The 21788-nt window shown below is 39.1% G+C and overlaps 1 protein-coding gene across 1 annotated transcript; it reads left to right on the top strand.

The window, feature by feature from the left end:
* Positions 1-19130: 19130 nt before the first annotated feature.
* Positions 19131-19960, top strand: LOC147605890 (cyanovirin-N homolog). Its single transcript, XM_086792628.1, has 2 exons — positions 19131-19266; positions 19522-19960. The coding sequence occupies exons 1-2, from the start codon at positions 19180-19182 to the stop codon at positions 19825-19827; spliced, it is 393 nt and encodes a 130-aa protein (XP_086648754.1). The 5' UTR covers positions 19131-19179; the 3' UTR covers positions 19828-19960.
* Positions 19961-21788: the final 1828 nt, after the last annotated feature.

Below are 21788 nucleotides of genomic sequence, written 5' to 3'. Positions count from 1 at the left end.
CGGAGCTTCTCTATACCCAATTATTTGGTGAAGATATCAACGACCTGATCCTGTGTGCTGACATAAACAAGGTCAACGTCTCCTGTGCTGCCGAAACCTTCTCTCTTACAAAATGGTAGTGGACCTCTATATGCTTTGTGCGAGCATGCAAAATTGGGTTCCTGGCCAACTATATACTACTAATGTTGTCACAAAAAATGACAACTTGTCTATCCACTAATAGACCCAAATTTGCAAGTAGCTTTCTCAACCAAGCTACCTCACATGCTACCACAGCAGCACCTCTGAACTCGGCCTTTGTACTGGATAGAGCAATCGTAGGCTGCTTCTTGCTGCTCCAAGTCACAACAACACTCCCCAAAGAAAACATGAAGCTACTAGTAGATCTTCTATCTGAGATACTACCAGCCCAATTAGCATCTGTGTACCCATGTACACATATCTCTGTCCCACTTTCATAAAATAGTCCACAATACAAAGTAGACCTCACATACCTCAGTATGCATCTCAATGCATCCAAATGCGGCTTCCGAGGAACCTGCATAAACTGACTCACCAACCCAACAGCATAGCTCAAATCTGGCCTAGTGATCGTCATGTAGATCAAGCTTCCTACTATGCGCCTATACATAGTAGGATCCTCACATACCTCAGTATGCATCTCAATGCATCCAAATGTGGCTTCCGAGGAACCTGCATAAACTGACTCATCAACCCAACATCATAGCTCAAATTCGGCCTAGTGATCGTCATGTAGATCAAGCTTCCTACTATGCGCCTATACATAGAAGGATCCTCCAAAACCTCTCCTGAATCTGCACTCAACTTGCCATTCTGATCCAATGGCACTGAGATAGGCTTACAGCCTATCATACCATACTTGGAGGACAACATGTCCAAGCCACACTATCTCTGCAGTAATCCAATACCATGTGGTGACCTAATCACCTCAATGCCCAAGAATTATCTGAGCTCCCCCAGATCCTTCATCTCAAACTTCTATCTAAGCAAGATCTTTACATCAAAGATCTCTGCATCATGGTCCCCCGTAATGATCAGGTCATCTACATAGATGACAACAAGCACAACCCCTCTATCACTGTGTCTCACATACAGCGAGAAAGCTGCATTGGCTACATGTGAAAGCCAATAGTGACAAGATATTCAAAAATCTTGTCAGACCATGCTCTTGGTGCTTGTTTTAAGCCATAAAAGGCTTTCTTAAACTTGCGAACATGCTTGGGGTGACTCACATCCTCATAACAAAAGGTGGCTGCAACATATACACCTCTTCCTGCAAATCCCCATGCAAGAATTCATTCTTTACATCCATCTGATGTAAAGACCATTGCTTTGATGCAGCCACTGCTATCACAACTCTCAGTGTTGCCATCTTGACAACTGGGCTCAAAGTTTCCTCATAATCAATGCCATTGTCTACACATATCCTTTGGCTACCAATCTAGCCTTATACCTGCTTATGCTTCCATCACTCTGTTATGTTGTACTTTGTACACCCACTTGTATCCAATGGCTTTCTTGCCTTCATGCAATTGCACTAAATCCCAAGTCTCATTTCCATATAGTGCATCCATCTCCTAATCCATAGCTTTCTCCCAACACACATTTCCAATAGCCTCATCAATGCATGTGGGCTCTACAACCTCTACAACTTTTGCCATGTGTATGCATAGTGATGTGCCACATAACCATCATAGGTAAGCCTCTGCATAGGATTCTTCACTCTCCAAGATCTTCATAGCTTTGCATTCATGGCTTCCATAGTCTTCTTTACACCAGGTGTTCTCATAGCTGGTATTCAAAGATCCTTATCAAGGCTTATCTCTGAGCCACTAGACTCTCCATCAACATGAGAATCCCCTGCAGAAATTTCATGCATACTAAGGGGCTCAATCACTTTCTCTTTGCCTTTATGTGATGTACTAATCACATTTGCAGGTCTGGTATTATGACGCAGCCTGCCACTCCATGGTCTATCAAATAGAACCACTAGATGAGGACTCTCCTAGTCCACTCAAAAACTGTGATTGCTAACTTGCATTCTGTGCAACCACTTTTCCACTCACATCAGCCCCAACAGCTTCTTTTTCAGTAGCATACGAGCTACTCATCTCATCAAAAACAACATCCCTGCTTACCCTCAACTCACGTGTAGCAGGGTTATAACACCTGTATCACTTTTGCTGAAGGGAATACCCAATAACACATTTTTTAGCTTTTGGATGCAGCTTAGTTCTCAGCTCATCTGGCACATGCACATATGCAATGCATCCAAAGACTTTTAGATGAGACAAATCAAGTTTTCTCCTAGTAAACCTCTTCTTTGGAGTTACATCATGTATGGCTGCAGTTGGAGTCTTGTTCATGATGTAAACTGCTGTAAAGATAGCCTCAGCCTAATAGCTATGCGGCATATTCTTCTCTCCCATCAATGCTCGCGTAATCTCAGCAATGTGCCTGTTTTTTCGCTCAGCAACTCCATTTTGCTGCGGAGTGTATCTGCATGTAAACTGTCTCGGAATACCATTCTTATTCAAAAATTCAGAGAACTCATTGGAGAAGTACTCTCCCCCTCCATCTGACCTTAGGCACTTTACATATTTTCCTATTTGCTTTTCAACCATAACTCTGAAATTCTGAAAATGAGTGAACACCTCACCCTTATCCTTCATGAAGTATACCCACACTTTCCTTGTGTGGTCATCAATAAATGTCACATAATACCTCTAGCCTCCCATAGACATGGTCTTCGTAGGACCCCATACATCTGAATGCACAACATCTAGTGCATTTTTGCTCACATTTTTGTCATGTGGAAATACATGCTTTGTTTGCTTTCCAAATTGGCATGCTTCACATATTTTCTACATACCTTCAACTTTAAACTTTGGCAGCCCTATCACCATTCCTTTAGTCTACATAGACTTCATCATCTGCACATTCACATGTCCAATTATTTTATGCCAAATGTTTGTGTCTGCAACAATTCCTGAACCATTTGCAAACATCGCAGCACTCACTTTAGGCATGTTTACATTCAATGTAAACATTCTGCCCACTCTATTGCCTTTTGCAAAGCCAACCTGCACTTGTTTTTAAAGTCTTCAACATAACAACCACCCATCAGAGGGTTAAACCGAACCTACAAACCTTGCTCAATCATCTGGCCAATTAAAACCAGATTCTTTGTTATATTCGAAACATGAAGTACATCCACAAGGTACTTCACTTTGCCATCCTGCATAGACAATGGCACATCTCCAACATGGGCAATCGGATGAGCAGTGTCATTCCCTGTTTCCACAAAACCTGGTCTTTCAAGGTTTTTTATCTCCTTGAACCACTCCCCCATGACTTGTCATGTGGTTTGAAAAGCACATGAATCAACATACCATACATCATCTTTATGTGCTGCTTCAACATTTTTAGACATGGCATTAACAACATGCTGCATAACAAACAACCTTTCATTATCCTCATTGTTTCTGCTCAAGGATGCATTGTTGTTTCGCTACAATTTCCCATTTTGCATGTCAGCCTTATGCTTCTTATAAGAATCTGCCTGCACATGTCCAGGCTTACCACAATAAAAGCATCCACATGTAACATTATACTACCTTTGCCAATTTCCACAACCTCTTTGACTCCCCCTACCTCTGAATTGACCTCTTTCACTTGCGTGTTGTTGTTGTTGTGAATTTTGGGAGGACTGTTGTTGTTGCTGCTATTGGCCATAATTTTGATTACCTGTTCGGCCACCTCCTTGGCCGCGTCCACGGCCTCCTCTACCTTGTCCTCTTCCTGAACTTGTGTGTAGAAGGCCTGTTGCTCTCGGAACTATTTTTGTTTTGTGAAGGCTAATGGTATTCACCCAAGCTCTTCTCTTCTATAATCAACAGACACCAAATCTGTGAAATTAGGAATGTTTTCCTGAGTCTGAATAGACCTCTTGAACGCCTTGTATTGTGGCCCAAGACCACGTAGATAGACTTCCACCTTATCATCATCATCTACTGAAACGCCAATAGATGCAAGGGACTCCACAATACCCTTGATCTTCAAAGCATAGTCATTCCATAGACATACTCTTTTTCTCCACAGTATGAAGTTCATTCTTCAATTGTATCTTACGTGCCTTGGTATTCGTTTCATAGAGTTTTACCAAGGTGTCCCACGTCTCCTTAGGGGACTTGGCATCCTATATGTGCCCAATCATGGTGTCCTATATACTAATAAAAAGCCAATTGATACATAACTTTTCTAGCTCCTTGGTTCCAATCCTTGAACTCTTTCACATCTGCAGCAGAGCAGTCGAATTGATCTCCAGTACCTCTGGTGCCTCTTCATGCTCACCTTCTATGTAGTCCCAATAACCCTTTCCCATCAAGAAATTTGTCAACCAGAACCTCCAAGCATGGAAGTTGTTCTTATCAAGCTTCTCAGCAAAACAATTTGGTTTATGCCATCATTTGACATCTTGCCAGACACACAAATTTACCAGAAACAACACTCTGGTTTGTCCTGCACAAATTGCTGTATTTTTTGCAGCGATACTGTACTACACTCAAATGTCACAACCAGTGACCTCAATGTGCATACATACACCCAATGGCAAATGTTGACCTCCTTGTAGCACACACAATGTTTGCACAACCAATATGTCTTCTTGCAGTTCTTAAAACAGAGTTTTGCATAGAATCGATTACTTACCCGCAGTGCTTGAAATCGTCTACTTTTTGAAAAACGGAGGTCCTAACGCGCTGTCGTGCTGTGGCACAACCATGTAGGGAAAATCTTCTCTGTGATCAATTCACATGAATTCAGAGACAATGTTGAAATTCTGGAAGCACAGGCTCGTCCGAAACGAAGCTGCTGAAGGTGGTGTTGATATGTGTGGGCACGTAAAAATACAATGGGTAGAAAAAGGAAATGAGGGGCCAAAGTTGCCTTGGGCATTTGGTGTGAAAAGGAATAATTGGTGGCTTTAATAAATAAAATAATGAATAGGTGGCCAGCTACGTGGAGATTGGAAGGCGTGCCAGCGCACAGTTCTGGAAGCTGGCGATGCACGTGAAGCGACGAGCTGGCGGCTTGATGATCGGGGAAGAGGATCGTCTGACTGGGGAAGCTTAGCTGGGAAAAAAGGAAAAGGACGCCGTGTGTAGTGGGGGGGTCGTTTTGGGCAGAGACGCCGCTCTGGTGATCAGAAGCCACAGGCGTGCAGAGAAGGGAGCCAGTGGGTTGACGGTGACCGGAAGGCGCAAAGAGCATTGGATTGTCCTTGTGTTGCTGAGCTACGAGAGGGCCCATGTGGAAAGGCCTTCTCAGATGCCTTGGCATGGGAAAGCTCCTCTTCATTTGCTTGCTCCTCTTCATTGTTGATATCGGCTTGTTCTTGTTGCTCCCCACCACCCTGTGAATCCACATCACCTTGTTGTAGCTCTAAGTCTTCACAAATTTGCTTACTGCAGGGGGCAACTTGAACCACAAATAGCCAGCGTGGATCTTTTGGATCCGCTTTAAAGACAACCTGCTCACAATGCTCTGGGCGCACAAAAGTATCTTGCTGATCGGTCCATACCTTTGTGGAGTCCACTTGGATGAGGCCACTCTTGTCTCTACATACAGTTGCATGTGGCCCATTTGTGATTACCTTGAACCACTTCACATCAAAGATAAACAACTCAAAACTTCTAAAGCCAACCTTTATTATGTCTTGAATGGTTCCAAAGTAATCAAGCATTCTACTAATTGTGTTATCATCACTTGCACTTGCTTGAATGGACTGCAATGCTTATAGATAAAACATCCATCTTGATATTTTGGCAACAAATAGTTCCATGAAAAACACTTCTGATGGTGGTGGCTAGCTTGTTACAAATCAACCATATGCTAATTTGGTTGGATGTCTTCAAGTTGTTGGTTTGAACACTTGTCCTGACATTTTGTTTATTGCTAACTATCTCGGGCAACACCTTGTATGTCCTTCTCTTAAGCATTGGTCTTCAGCAAAGCGCGTGTTGAAATACTTGAAAGGCACTATAGATTATGGTTTGGTTTATCAACGACAATTCACATCCGACTCCGTTCCATCTCTTTCTCTTTTGGGTTACACAGATGCAGAATGGGCCAGCTCACATTTATCTATGCGATCTACTAGTGGCAATTGTTTCTTCATTAATGGTTGTCTTATTTCTTGGACCAACAAGAAACAACGTTGTGTTGCAGTTTCTACAACCGAATCTGAATATGTTGCGGCATCACTTGCAGCTCGTGAACTTATTTGGCTTCGACAAGTGTTGATAGATATTGGCCATTCTCCTCTTTCTAGTACACCCTTGCAGTGTGATAATCAGAGTGCTATTAGTCTTGCAAAAGACTATGTCCAACATAACAAGTCAAAACATATTGCTGTGCATTACCATTATGTTCGATACGAAGTACGCAAAGGCACTATCATGATTGAACATTGTCCAAGTGACCAGATGATTGTAGATATTCTTACCAAAGGTCTCAATGAGTCACGCTTCATTCTGTTGCGCTCAGAGCTTGGAGTTGCCCCGGGCTCACTCTTTCTAGATTAGGCTCTTTACTCTTATGGTAGCTTTGTACATATATCATTGTAATCTTCTAGAGACCATGCACTTTGCACATTCCACAATTGCACACTATGACCTCTTGGTCCTTTTGTATATTTGTACATAGATGCACAATGCACTTTCACATCATTACTTCTGGTTCATATTTTCACATTTGTATAGGGGCTTGGGTTTTTCCCTTGTACTCCCCAAGGGTTTTTTCATCCATAGCTAGAGACCCTTGTTTAAGTGGGAGTGTTGGAGCTCTATATATGGCTCACTCTACCTAACTTGGTCTCACCTATATATATATATCTTGTCCTCAATATGAATCAATCTTTGGGAGCGTACATGATGTGTCTCTTGTCTCGTCTCTTTCTCTCTACATTTCAACAATTTAGGCATATACATTAGCTTATGGATATGTACTTAGGCATATACATTAGAGTATATACATATAGACATAGCGTTGACATGCATGTTTTAGACATTAGATTTCAAGTCGAAAGAGACCAAAACGCCTTGGGTATGCGCCAAAAAGAAAATCTCTCTCTCTCTCTCTCTCTCTCTCTTGCAAAGTGTGTGTGTGTGTAAGCACATACATTAATTTCTTATGCACTCACATATATGCTAATATTAGCATATATGTGCATAAAACAACAAGCTTGCATACTCAATTTCAATTAAAAATTACAAATTGAGAATAAATTAAAACATAACAAAAAGAGAAGTAATAAAACAACATAATTGGTAATGTTGTCCTGGTTCTGAAGAAGCTGTCCTACACCATGGCCAATGCCGGGTCAGTGATCATGATAATCTACCTTGCATCCCAACACAAACTCTGCAAATAATTGATGTGCAAAGTAGATCAAAATATCATGATGATGGGTCAAGGCACCATAATATACCACATATCATGGTAGAATGTGGGCTGCCATAGCTGCATGGACGCACAAAGCTGCCTTAAGCGTCCCTGCTCTGCTGTCGTCTCGTGACTCCCCTATCCTCATCATGAATAAACATCTCTAATGTCCTCTCTCTCTGAAAGAGGGCAAACGGGATACCTATCGATGAGACAAGCCACAACAAACTCATCCACAATGTTGTGCCTCTAGCCATACTATCAAAGACTCTACATCATCAAGGAAACATAGAGTCTTCAACATGCTCTCCAATGATACAACTAGATGCATGGTGGAGGGATGTGAATCTCTCTGTTTGTGAAGCTGAGAGTGCATGAAGTCTCTAAGAGTGCAACCATCTTAGAGACGTGCCTCATGAGCCATGACAAAAACTGCAAGGTACCATGTAACCGAAAGGTTCTCTCTCTCTGCCTCTCTCTCTCTATCATTCTCTCTGTGATTCTCAATAGTTTTATATCACCCAAGTGAGATGACTACTTGCTATGCCTAGGCATTGTTTAGGGCCTCTATGGACTCTTTTATGTGCCTCAAAGGGCAAATAGGCCGCTTGGGGCCAACCATGTAGGCTTGAAACAATTTTAGAAAGGTTCATGTGGGCCATTGTAGTCTACATGGGGTAAGAGGGTCTTTTATTCATGATGGAAAAAAGAACCTCGATGATTTAGGAGCAATTATAAGCTATAGGATCGGTGATACATGCGTATGTGCCAAGGAGTGCGAGTGCTTGGTTGGACACAATAGAGCGGGTTTGCATGTGTATGGGACAATGAAGAGACAAAAGATACTTAGGAATATGTCAACGAAGACTAATCAAGACACAAAGATTACAAAATTGGGCAAGAATGCTAATGGTTTTAGTAGGCTGGAGTAGTAATTTTGACTTAAAAAACAAGGATCATCACTTTGGTGATCATCCATGAGTTTTTCTCCACTTTTTAGCTAGAAGATTTGTTCCCTGGTTGAACACCCTAGTTACTAAGGACGACGGAGCTTATATTGTTTATGACAATGCATGACGTTCCACTATCCCATTGAAAAAGGTGTCTGCAATCATTTGCATACTTATATGGAGTTTGAGTAATAGTAATTCATGCTTTTCCATGGACTCAACACGCTTATCATGTTTCCACAGTGCGTGACATTGTTGCCTTTTAAACACGCTTATGAGCACAATCTTAAGAGAAGAAGAGTTATGAAACACTTTGTTGAAAACATTCTCGAAGAATATGCTGTGAAAGGTTTTGTGAAGCCCCTGATAGCCCCACAAATACTCATGAAATTGGAAAGATAAGTAGGAGTTCGAGGCATTTATTTTTTTCTTTTTTGATAAGTAACTTGTACAAAGGGAGGAGTTAAAGTGGCACAGTCACCAGATCCCCACCACATGGACTAATTGGTGTGGCTATAAAGTGCATATAGAGAGCATCTCTCTTTTTGGGCTCACTAGATTACAATTTGATCATACCTACTAAAAATTTTGAACTTTGCTAAGCAACCTTATTTCTTCGTATTAAACATGCTCCAATTTACAAATCTATAAGGTTGTTAAGCAACCTGATCTCGATGGTTTCTTTATATTAAACATGCTGCAGTCTATAAATCTAGCTCAACTCTGCAAACATAAAAAAATAGCAAACACACACCAATCCTCCATTACTAATATGTATAAATGCATGGTGAGGAATAAATCGAAAGGCTTTAGAGGAAGAAATGTCCAAATTTCTATTTGTAGAATTTTTTGGAAGCAACAATTTATCTATAAATTGAACTTTTGGAACATGTAATCAATGGGTCTTCCAAATGTATACAAGGGGATATGATCCTTGCCTTGAAACAATGTTTATCTGTACAGAGGAGTTCGAGGAATTTTGATGACTGTAACCAATGAATTTGTCAAGCATGCAATAGTCTAATTGGAATAAATCAAGCAATTTTAAACATGATACGTGGCTCTAAAATAATGGACCCATGCATAATTGAATGCAGACTGGTTTTCTTAATTATTCTTTACAATAATCAAGTTTCTTTATTTAAGTTTTAATAGAAATGTTTTGCTCAAAGCTTAAGAAAAGCATTACTTATTAAACTAGGGGGCTTACTTTGATGAAAGGCGAGGTCCGACAAGAGATTGATGGGGAAGATTGGGCAAGATCGACAGCAGCACACGCAATAGCTTGATCAAGATTCATAAATGGTGACAGGTGCTCGTGTGAAAAGCTTTGAAAAAGATGAGAAAAAGGATGATAGATAATGAAAGATGGAAAAAGTTTAGGCATTTCAGGGTACAAATATCTTAGGTGAGATACGTGGCCATCGACATTCCTTTTTGCTCTCGCACGATAAATATTAATTCAATTTAATTTTTGTATCCCATCCGAGATGTGTTAATTAAATTTTTGTTTCTTGCTTGAGATAATTTAAATAAATTTCAAGCATATGTTACTCCAATTTCATTTTTGGTATCTCGCCTCAAATATGTTTCCTCATTTTATTATCTCGCCCAAGAGATAGAAATTCAATTTAACGCATATATTGATCCAATTTCATTCTCGGTATCTCGCCCAAGATATGGTAATTCAATGTAATGCATATATTAATCCAATTTTATTTTTAGTATCTTGACCAAGATATGCTTTCAATTTCATGCATATATTCAATTTAATTTCTGTATCTCAATTGAGATATGTTAAATAAATTTCTGTATCTCTCTTGAGATATGTTAAATAAATTTTCGTATCTTGCCCTAGATATATTAAAATAAATTTATGTATCTCGCCCGAGAAATAATTTATCAATTTTCATCTCTCTCTCGAGATATAAATATACATACTAAGATGGCATGGAATCTAGTTAGCAACTCTACCTATCTCGCGCGCTCGAGATATGTTGAGATGCTGTCTAGATCGCCCGAGATATTGCGTGGCTCTTCCATTCATGAACTTACATGGTCGTCGACACATATCTCAACCGAGATATGTGACCACCACGACAGCTTGGCATTGTGTGATTGGTTATTTTTAACTCACCTGAGATACTCAGACATGGTCGATTTGATAGGCAAAAAAATGTCCCACTTTTTGCCAAACTACCTGCAAAGTAGCCAGCTTATCATGCCACTTCCCACCACGAACTCCTCTCAACTCTCATACTCATGTACACAAGAATGAAAGTAACTTGTACCAAGAATGTAGCTCTCTCCTTTCAAAACTCTCTCTCTCTCAAACATAATAGACAAGAAAGAAAGCAAGGAATTAGACTAATGTAGCAATGTTGGTTGGTGATCGGCACACTAAATGGTGGGCTCTCCTCACTAGTCATGAGACGGATGGAAAGATGAAGTGGAATGAAACACAAACACAAGGTAAGAGATAACAAAACGAATACAAATAAGAGAGAGAAGACTGTGAGAGACGAACAAGGCACTTGCGCTACTCAAGAAACACTTATACAAGTCCGCCACACTGCGCTGCGCACACTCACAGCAAAGGTCATAGTGGAAAGGACGATGCATGGCTAAAGATAGAGGCAAGTGACTGTTCAAGACTAGTCAAGTCACTAGTGACACAAACTACAAGAGTATATCAGAAGAGATGTCCAACTCGTGCAAATGAATCGACTCCCTCGGGATGAGTCGAGGTGGCAGAGCGTTGAAATTAAAATTGATTAACGACAGTTGTTTCCAAACTTTTCTCATGAGAATAACAATGGCTACCTCGTTTCATGTGTCTAGCGTATCGGCCCATTGTGGCCACCTATATATAGGATATAACACCGCACAACCAGTGTTGCTTGTAGCTCTCCTCTATGTTACCTCTACCATGTACACAATGCTGCAAGTTTAAAATAAGAGCGTGGTTTATAAGAGATTTGTTTTTAAAAAATCCGTAATTATCATCAATTCTAGAGTGAACGAGGTTCTTAAGGGCTTACTAGCACTTTCAACTAGAGTCATTTTTGTGTACAGTACAGAATTGTTGGTAGAAGTCCTGTCTTCCTATCATTGCTTCTTGGGTTCCTCCTCACTTCTTCCTGAATAGTAATACCTTCCCAAAAGGAATATGCCGGGTTCTCCTCTGTATAAAGATGCCTCGATGCACTAGGAGTTTATTGAAAATAAAAGAAAATTTGATAATCATACTAATCAATCACTAATAAACCTTGTTTCAACTCGGCAGCTGTATGCTCATCACAAAACCGATCTAAAGGTCCATGGACAAAGCCTTTTCTGAATTACCAACAAAGAGGATATCTTGGCCTGGATATATCGTTTTCAAAATGTGGCCAGTTATCACACAAATTGAGAAGAAGGCACAAAGCCCTTCGAAATCCACACTCTTAAAAGGTAAAGTAGCTACCTATTTTCTCCATCAGCAAAGTGAAAGAATAAAGTCAAATTGGAGATAAGGTGTTGATACCTATAATAAGAGTATATTGGTGATAAGGTGTTGATACCTATAATAAGAGTATATTGGTGTTGTGGACTTATAAAATTGGTCCCCGTATATAGGCACATGTACATGAGCTGTGACCCTTTCATTTCCCCCTACATCTTCTTCACCTCCCCCCTACATGAATGGTTGGCTAAATAAGATAGAGGCTCCTTGATTCTCTCACTTGGAAACTCGTGGTTATGTGATGTCCTTTTAGTGTGTGTGTGTGCGTGAGAGAGAGAGAGAGAGAGAGAGAGAGAGAGAGAGAGAGAGAGAGGGAGAGGTCTCACAAATTTTAGTTTAAAATGGGAAGTGTATTGTTTATCCTCCATTTGAGAACTATGAACAAAACTCTACAAAAGTGTTATATATATATACATATATATAAGGAGAAAAATGTCACATTATGACTAACCAGCATAACTTAAAATAGACTTATGTCATAAATCCACTCTGATGATCTACAATAAAGTCTAATGACTTATTATCCATTGGCATTTACCATCAATGCTTAGCTAGTGTATCAGTACCAATTCTAGATTACAAAAGAAGAGAGTTTCTTGTGATACATGGCATGGGCAACTTACAAATAACAAGGTAAATGTTAACGAGAGTAGAATGAGAGCTTTTCTGGTAAGTTCCACTACTACACGATTCCTATGTTCCGACGACCTATTTTGACATTTTTGCGATGTCGGAATAAGCGTCTATAAAAGGGTCTTTATTGACATCGAAAACAATGTCGCTATTACAAACGTTGGAAATAACATCGCTATACACATTGAAATAAAAGTCAAAAATTTAATTTAATTTTTTTACCTTATTTATATCATTACCAATATATATGTTTCTTTTTCACTTTTAGTATAATAGAATACTTATAAAATTAAATGAAACTAATAAATACATTACCATCAAATCATAACATGTGAGAATATTTGCATGTTTACAAAATCAAAGTTCATCATTATCAACCCTCTCATCTTCAAAAAGATCATTAGCTCCAAAAATATCTATTTCAAGAAAAATCCCTCCATCTTGAAATTGTGTGGGAATAGACGATGCATCTATGTCGGCCTCTAAATCTTCTAGCTCTTGCTCTGGTTCCTCATTTGCTGGCTCTTCATCAAGATCACCGTCTACTGTGTCTGAAACATTTCGTGTGTCTGATTGTTCGATCTCTACACCTTCATCTAGCCCTTGCTCTTACTGTACTTTGACACGTAGTGGAACTTGATCTTGCTGGTCCACACCAAACTCTGCTTCATCTCCATCTATTTCGATGTTTTTAGATATTTGTTTATTACATGGTGCCACTTGGATTACAAACCACCATCTTAGATCTCCTGGGTCCTCCTTAAAGATTATTTGCTCACAATGCCTTGGTAGTACAAATGTGTCTTTTTGGTATGTCCATATCTTTGTGGAGTCCACTTGAACTAATCTGGATTTGTCTCTTTCGTAGTACAGTTGCATGTGCTCCTATTGTGACTACCTTGGACCACTTAACTTAAAAGATACATATGAAACTTTCTAAAGCCAACCTTGATGATATCTTGGATGGTTCCAAAGTAATCGAGCATGTTCATATCTGTAATTGAATCACTTGCAGTAGTCCTCCTTTCCTGCATGAAATTTGCTTTAACACCACAATCGAATGTTGTATCTTCTTATCGATCTACTCCACTTGAAAATGGTGTCCATGTGACCACAGTGCAAACACATGGGCGTGGGTGGGCCCCACAAGGTGGTGTCGAGAAAAAGAGGATGGGAGAGTGGAGATTGATAACGAGGGAGAAAAAATGATATTATATAGCATAAATATATGGTGTAGCATGGCTTTTGTATCTATTAGGTGTGAATTCTAATAAATACAATATGGTGGTGTAAATAATATATATAGTAGTATCATAGCATAGCTAGGATAGAGCATAGTAGGTTGGGTGCAAAAGGAGACTTTAAGGAAAAAGATTTCTTAGGCATAAATATATATGAGGAAATAGACTTAGGATTTATTTACTTGTGCAAGTATATATATATATATAGATGAGAGAAAAAATGTGGCAAAAATTCATCTTTTTTGAATACAATAAACTTGTACTCTGAGTTTTTTTTTGCAGGTTTTTGCCTTGTTTATCACTTCTACCTCTACTACCCTATCCTCCTCAAGCTCAAGCAAGGTATGTCTACTGTTTTAATTTATCTCCTATGCAAACAGGCTTTTCATGAAAGCTATCTTTTAAGTATTTCCTTTCTCTTTTCTCTCTTTTGAGTTTTTATTTTCTTCCTTTTTCCTAATTAAGAGCTCTCCATTAAAGATTCATAGAGTAAGAGATCTTGATTTTTCTTAAAACATTTTTTCTTGACTTGGTTTATTTTTGTAGGTTTTCAACATGTACAAGCCTCACAAGAGATCTCTTTCTCTTGTATATTTCTTCTTTCATGCTTTTACATATTTATAGGGTTTATAAATTTTAGGGCTTTCAAGAATAGGGTCTTTAACTAATATATTTTTTCCTTAGTTTGGTTTGATTTTGTAGGTTTTCAACACATACCAGCCTCAAAAAAGGTAAGAGATCTTTTTCTTATATGTTTCTTCTCTTATGCTTTTACATGTTATAGTGTTTGTAAGTTTAGGGTTTTAAGGTTAGGGTTTGTTTATTTTTCCATGCTCCATGCTTTATGCATGCCGGCAGCTACCTACGCATGCCAGCAGTAACCTACGCATGCCGGTAGCATCCAACACATGCGAGTAGCTTCCTACGCATGCCTGTAGCCACCAACACATGCTGATAGCAACCAATGCATTCCGGTAGCCACCGACACATGCCAATAGCTTCCTATACATGCCGGTAGCATCCAATGCATGCTGGTATTATCCAACGCATGTCGGTAGCTTCCTATGCATGCCCATAGCTTCCTATGCATAAGAGTTTAAAGTATTTATGCTTTTTCTTGGATAGATGGCAAATAACTTGAGGCGTGATGTTACACGTGAAGGAGGAGTCGATATCCCAATAATATTTGTAAGTATATTTTAGCCTCAACTTGTATCTTATCTTTTAATTAATGAAGGTTATCTTAAATAACAACTTTCTAAAATATTCATTTGTTGATATGTCTATAGCTTCAAGTAATGGATTGTCCCCTACGCAAGAGGAATATGATTTTACATTACAATGGGGTTTGCAAGCTCTATTTGATAGGATGCAATATGAAGGACATATTGTTATTTCTGGAGGAGCTTGGCAAGCATGTCAAGTAAGTACATTCCTAAACCCTAAATCTCTTTGTTTCTACAAAATTGATTCTAATTTCTCACTTGTGTTAGTTTTATTGTGTTTTAGGATCATGTAACTATAAACGATGGTGCAAATGTCCATGGTGGTAGTAATGGAAATGTGAGAAGCGAAGGGCTGGAGCTGCAAGGAACAATACCAATCTCACAGCCTAAGATCTAGATAGTCCCTACATCCATAGGTATTTATTACGCTTTATCTTGTATATGAGTTTTTTTGAAACATACACTTACAAAAATTCCGCTAAGTATTGTAATTGAATTTTGACAATCCTAAAACCATGGTTTGAAAATGTCTTTTCTTTTTGGTATTTTTCAAGTTTTACATTACACTTGTCCATGATGTGAAGTTATGTTAGTTTTATTGTGTCTATATTAGAAAAAAAAGAGCTGGCGCAGATTGAGGAGGCCTATGCAGACTCCCCATTCTGTCCCAACTTCTTTTAATTATGCAGAACTTTCCATGTTGAGTAACACAATATCGCTGCTAAGCAATGCTATTTCATATGCTGTGAGTAGTGATGCTGTCAGCGAACATAGCAGTGTGTTTAGCAGTGATATAGGCTTGACATCTCCGTACCCTTCTAGTTATAAAAGCACTACTATTTTCACTGCTAAACTCTCATTCTTTTTTAGTGCATCACACCAAACAAAAAAATTTGGATCCTTTTATCGACTTGTCTATAGTTGTTATCACATCCGTAAATTTTGATGCGTTTTTTGACTTGTGTATAGAAGGCTATTTTGACGATCGTTTTGACGATTATTTTGAGGACGCGAGTACCATTAAAACTAACATCAAAGGCTAAGTATCCTACTATGAGCCTTTAAAACCATTAAAGCAAACTGAAGATGAATCTATAGCTCAAATTTCAGTTAAACTACACCAATTGCTTTTGAGGGCAGACCTGTCTATGTATGAGAATATGAAATTATTATTTTTTAAACCCCGACTGGAGCATGATATTTTTAGAAGACTAATGGATCATGGTCCTCCAACATTTCATGGGGTATTTAGAGTGCTCAAAGGATAGAAGCAAATTGGATTCCTAGTTCTACACTACTAAGCTTTCCCACAAGGCTAATAATAGTGCTCAAAGGATGGAAGAGAAAGTGGATGTGTGGTTTTTAAAGCAGTAAATTTTCCGATTTCAATGCCAACACCTAAACCATTGTTAGAAACTTCTACTCTTGTGGACATTGTTGGAGTTCAGAATGCACATTTAGGTCAATGTAAAGTCTCTTAGAAAAATATTTACAAGGCCGACACCATTTCTTTATTGTAATATCTATGGACATGTTCCAAAGTATTGCACAAAATTGAAGGCAACAACTTTGTAGTTTCAAAATGTTCAATTTAATATTGAAGATGCTGTAAATCTTGCCATGGTTCTATGATAAATAGCATATATCTCTTGTGTAGGACCATTATGGGTTAGAATCCATAGAAGATAGTGATGAAAATGCCATCATTCCTACCAACCAATAGTAAGGGATGTAGTCGGCAACCCTATACCACTTGTTGTGCTGACCTTGTCCAAGCTTAGAGATGAAGGGATTCAGATGATGTTGGAATTTAGATGCTCTCTGCGCCATCCTCACCATAGAACTATAAAAAGTCTTAGGGTTTTTTTAATCCAAAAGATTCACTTTAAGTGTTATCTTAGAGTTATCTTACCAATATTTCCCTTAGCCCCAAACAATTTTTGTAGCTCCCTTGCATCTAAGAATGAATCAAGATCATAAATATGATGAATATGATACTAAAGCAAGTGATATAATATAGAGTTCTTTATCATCTCTAGTTGTGGATTTCTCCTCCTTACCATTAACCATGCTCCATAACTCTTGTCTCATTAAAGTGATATGAATTGGATGCCATAATGAGAATGAGAGAAGGTCTTATCTCATCACTTTGTTGTGCATTGTCTAATCCCTAGTACAATGATGCTTTACATGGCTTCATCATGCAAGTGCATATCTGTGCTCAAAATTTTAGAAAAACCTTGTGCGTTTGCAAAACGATAGTGTAGAGGTTTGGGATTTCCTTCGACAATATTATTTTTGGGCTCAAAAATGACCTTCACCAACTCTTATTGCTTTGCGCGGGAAGATGGAAAATTTGAACCAAGTAGCTCATTGAATGTACCTTTCCTTGAAGAAAGGTTTTGGAAGAGGATTAAAATCTGAATAACCTAAAATAATGATAAGAAAACTCCATCAAGACAAGCTCAAACCTGGCCTCTAATAATGATAAGACAATTCCACAAAGACAATCTCAAATCCAACCTCTAATGGACAAGTTTGAGATTGATTTGTGAGTGCTAACTAAAGCAGTTAGCAAAAAGAACTTCTTTGTTTTAATGCAAAAAATAACCAATTTTGGAGTCAATAGTAGAGTACTAGAATCAAGGGGCAGATCAATTTTGATTACATAGAATCAAGGGGAAAATCAAGTTTGATTTTGGAGTCAACAATAGAGTACTAGAAACACTTGAATGAGATTTTAATTAGAGGTGTGAGATACCAAGAAACATCTCACTGACTAAAATATCTCTATAATTCATAATCTCAATAGACACTCTCTACGATTCATATAGAGATTGGAGTGTCGCTAGGGCTACAATACTTGATGGTTTCATAATCTCAATAGACACTCTCTACGACCCATATAGAGATTGGTGTGTCGCTAGGGCTACAATACTTGATGCTTTTTCATCAAATTCAATGTAGAGATTATAACATTAGTATATAGTCAATTTTGACAAAAGACAAGCAATAGAGCAGATTTAACATGTTGCGTAGATTTGGGCTATCACTTTAGTGTTTGATTTTCTAGAACAAATAGTTATTGTTGATGATAAAAGTGAATCATAGAGTTTTCACTTCTTCGCTTGGAAGGCTCTTCACTCCCTCTTGTAAGGATTACAAAAGCTACAAATGCTCGTTAATGAGCTGATTAAGCACAAGGGCTACAAAAGAGGGAAAAAATAGATTTTAGCAGGGAGCTTGATTTGTGATTATTATGTAATTTAGGAGCTTAATTGTTATGAATGGGTTCAAGTAAGATAGATACGAGGCTCTGATACCCATAATAAGAGGATATTGGTGTTGTGGACTCATAAAATTGGTCCCCTTATATAGGAACATGTATATTGGTCCCCTTATATAGGAACATGTACATGAGCCGTGACCCCTTCATTTCCCCCTACATCTTCTTCACCTCCTCCCTACATGGATGGTTGGCTAAATAAGATAGAATATCCATGATTCTCTCACTTAGAAACTTGTGGTTATGTGATGTCCTTTTAGTGTGCGTGTGCGTGTGCGTGAGAGAGAGAGAGAGAGAGAGAGAGAGAGAGAGAGAGAGAGAGAGAGAGAGATGTGATGTGATGTCCTTTTAGTGTGCGTGTGCGTGAGAGAGAGAGAGAGAGAGAGAGAGAGAGAGAGAGAGAGAGAGAGAGAGAGAGAGGTCACAAAGCTTAGCTTAAAATGGGAAGTATATTGTTCATCCTCCACTTGAGAACTCTGAACGAAGACTCTACAAAAGTGTTATATATATATAAGGAGAAAAATTTCAGATTATGACTTACGAGCATAACTTAAAACAGACTCTTGTCTTACTTTGATTAATTTCACTCTGATGCTCTACAATAAAGTCTAATGACTTATTATCCTTTGGCATTTGCTTAGCTGGCATTTCGGTACCAATGCCAAATTACAAAAGTAGAGAGTTTCTTGTGAAAAGATGGCATGGGCACCTTACAAATAACAAGGTAAATGTTAATGAGAGTAGAATGAGAGCTTTTTGGTAAGTTCTAGGCATGTTTGCTAGAAAGAAGATTTTTCCAACAAGCTATTGAGTATAATAGCTTGCCACTCTATTCTCCTTCTCCGAAAGAGCAAGCTGATTAGCAATTATTATTATGGCTGCTTTATTCTCATCGCCTGCTCACATCTTACTTCTGTGCTTTCTCCTAGCTGTGGCTGGGGGTTTACGCGTCACTGCATCAGTAAGAAGACAGCTTTTCTTTCTCCTTGTTATTCTCGTTTCCAGCATAATTACAAGTTCAAATCATTTTTTATTTTAAAAAAAATAAAAACTTCTCGTCTCGTTCTGATCCTCATGAGCGCGTCGTCGTAAGCTTCTCGCCCGCGTTAGCGTAAAATTACCCTAAATCTTATCAGCGTAGAACTGCTCTCTCTGTCTTTCCCGTATATGGAAGCTGTAGGCCATGATCAAATATTGTATGTTGTTATGCGTGCAGTGCAACTACGCAGCATCGTGCGCCGACGAGGGCTTAAGCGGGTCGACATTGACGGCCAGCTGCGCGTCCGAGAGCGGCAACTCGGTGACATCATCCATCGACCTGAACCAGCATGTGAGCAACAACAATGGCAACCTGCAGTGCCCCGGTGCTGACTTCGCAGCGACTTGCTCAAACATAGGCCTGAGCGGCGGACACACCCTCACCGCCAACTGTAAGAACGACGGCGGTGCCCTTATCCAGACCAGCCTGGACCTCGATAACTGCATCAGCAATAACAACGGCTACCTCGTTTCGTGTGTCTAGTGTATCGGCACACCGCGGCCACCTATATATCGGATAGAACACGGCACAACCAGAGTTTCTCGCAGCTCTCCTCCTCTATGCTGTCTCTACCGTGTACACAAAGCTGCAAATTTTAAATAAGAGTTTTGAATCAGTACCGAGTTTAGTGAAAATAAAACAACAATTTATAACCACACTAATCAATCACTAATAATGTTGTTTAAACTCGACAGCTGTATGCTCATCACAAAACTGATCCAAAGGTCCGTCCGGAAGAGGATGTGTTGGCATGGATATATCGTTTTCAAAATGTAGCCAATTATCACACAAATTGATAAGAAGCCACGAAGTCCTTGGAAATCCACATTCTTAGAAAAGTGCAATCATAAAAGTCAAATTGGTCTCAATCGAAGTGGTTGTTGATAGAATGTTTCACTATTACATGCAATCCTATTTTCAAAGTCTTTCTGGGTGGAAATGAACATATAAAAAAACCCTGAAATTCATGTCGAGAAAAGAATCGGTATCAATTCCTCAAAACAACCCCCGAAATAAGCGCCGAAATCATCGTCAGATTCACCGATGCAGTAAGCGTTGAAATTAAAATTGATTAACGATAGTTGTTTCCGAACTTTACTTAATGAGACTAACAACGGCTACCTCGTTTCATGTGTCTAGCGTATCGGTCCACCGCAACCACCTATATATAGGATATAACACGGCACCACCAGTGTTGCTTGCAGCTCTCCTCTATGTTACCTCTACCATGTACACAACGTTGCAAATTTTAAATAAGAGCGTGGTTTATCAGAGAATTTTTGTAATTAGTACTGGGTTTATACCCATTTGCTAATGTGCAATCCGAATTATCATCAATTCTAGTGAACGAGGTCCTTAAGGGGTTACTAGCACATCGAGCTAGAGTAATTTTTGTATACAATACAGAATTTTTGGTAGAAGTCTTGTCTTCCTATCATTGCTTCTTGGGTTCCTCCTCACTTCTTCATGAGAGTAGTGTTACCTTCCCAAAAGGAATATGCCGAGTTCTCCTCTGTATAAAGATGCCTCCATGCACTAGGAGTTTATTGAAAATAAAAGAAAATTTGATAATCATACTAATCAATTACTAATAAACCATGTTTCAACTCGGCACCTGTATGCTCATCACAAAACCGATCTAAAGGTCCATCGACAAAGCCTTTTCCGAATTACCAACAAAGAGGATGTCTTGGCATGGATATATCGTTTTCAAAATGTGGCCAGTTATCACACAAATTGTGAAGAAGGCACAAAGCCCTTCAAAATCCAGACTCTTAGAAGTTAAAGTAGCTACCTATTTTCTCCATCATTAAAGTGAAAGAATAAAGTCAAATTGAAGATGATGCGTTGATACGCATAATAAGAGTATATTGGTGTTGTCACTTGTGGACTCATAAACTTGGTCCCCGTACATAGGCACATGTACATGAGCTATGACCCCTTCATTTCCCCCTACATCTTCCTCACCTCCTCCCTACATGAATGGTTGGCTAAATAAGATAAAACCTCCCTGATAATCTCACTTAGAAACTTGTGGCTATGTGATGTCCTTTTAGTGTGTGTGTGTGCATGAGAGGGAGAGAGAGAGAGAGAGAGAGAGGGAGAGAGAGAGAGAGAGAGAGAGAGAGAGCCTTTCCTGCACGAAATTTGCTTTAACACCACAATCGAATGTTGTATCTTCTTATCGATCCGCTCCACTTGAAAATGGTGTCCATGTGACCACAGTGCTGCAAATTCTCGATACTAAAAGAAAATAACACAATATTTGGAAAAAATGTGAACATATTGAGGCTTAGAATGAATGAAGAGGCTTAGGTTATGTCCTCTTATCGTGGGCCTGGGTGGAGAGGCTATGCATGAGGGTGCGAGGAGGGAGCTTCCAGCATGCATATGGGACAAGTGGGACCCATGTAAACACATGGGCGTGGGTGGGCCCATGTGGG

This window comes from Cibotium barometz, chromosome 58, assembly GCF_041138505.1.
Source record: "Cibotium barometz isolate CiBa-2024 chromosome 58, ASM4113850v1, whole genome shotgun sequence".
In the NCBI taxonomy this organism is placed as follows: domain Eukaryota; kingdom Viridiplantae; phylum Streptophyta; class Polypodiopsida; order Cyatheales; family Cibotiaceae; genus Cibotium; species Cibotium barometz.
Note: the sequence above shows the minus strand (reverse complement) of the source record. Positions and strands in the feature narration are given on the sequence as shown.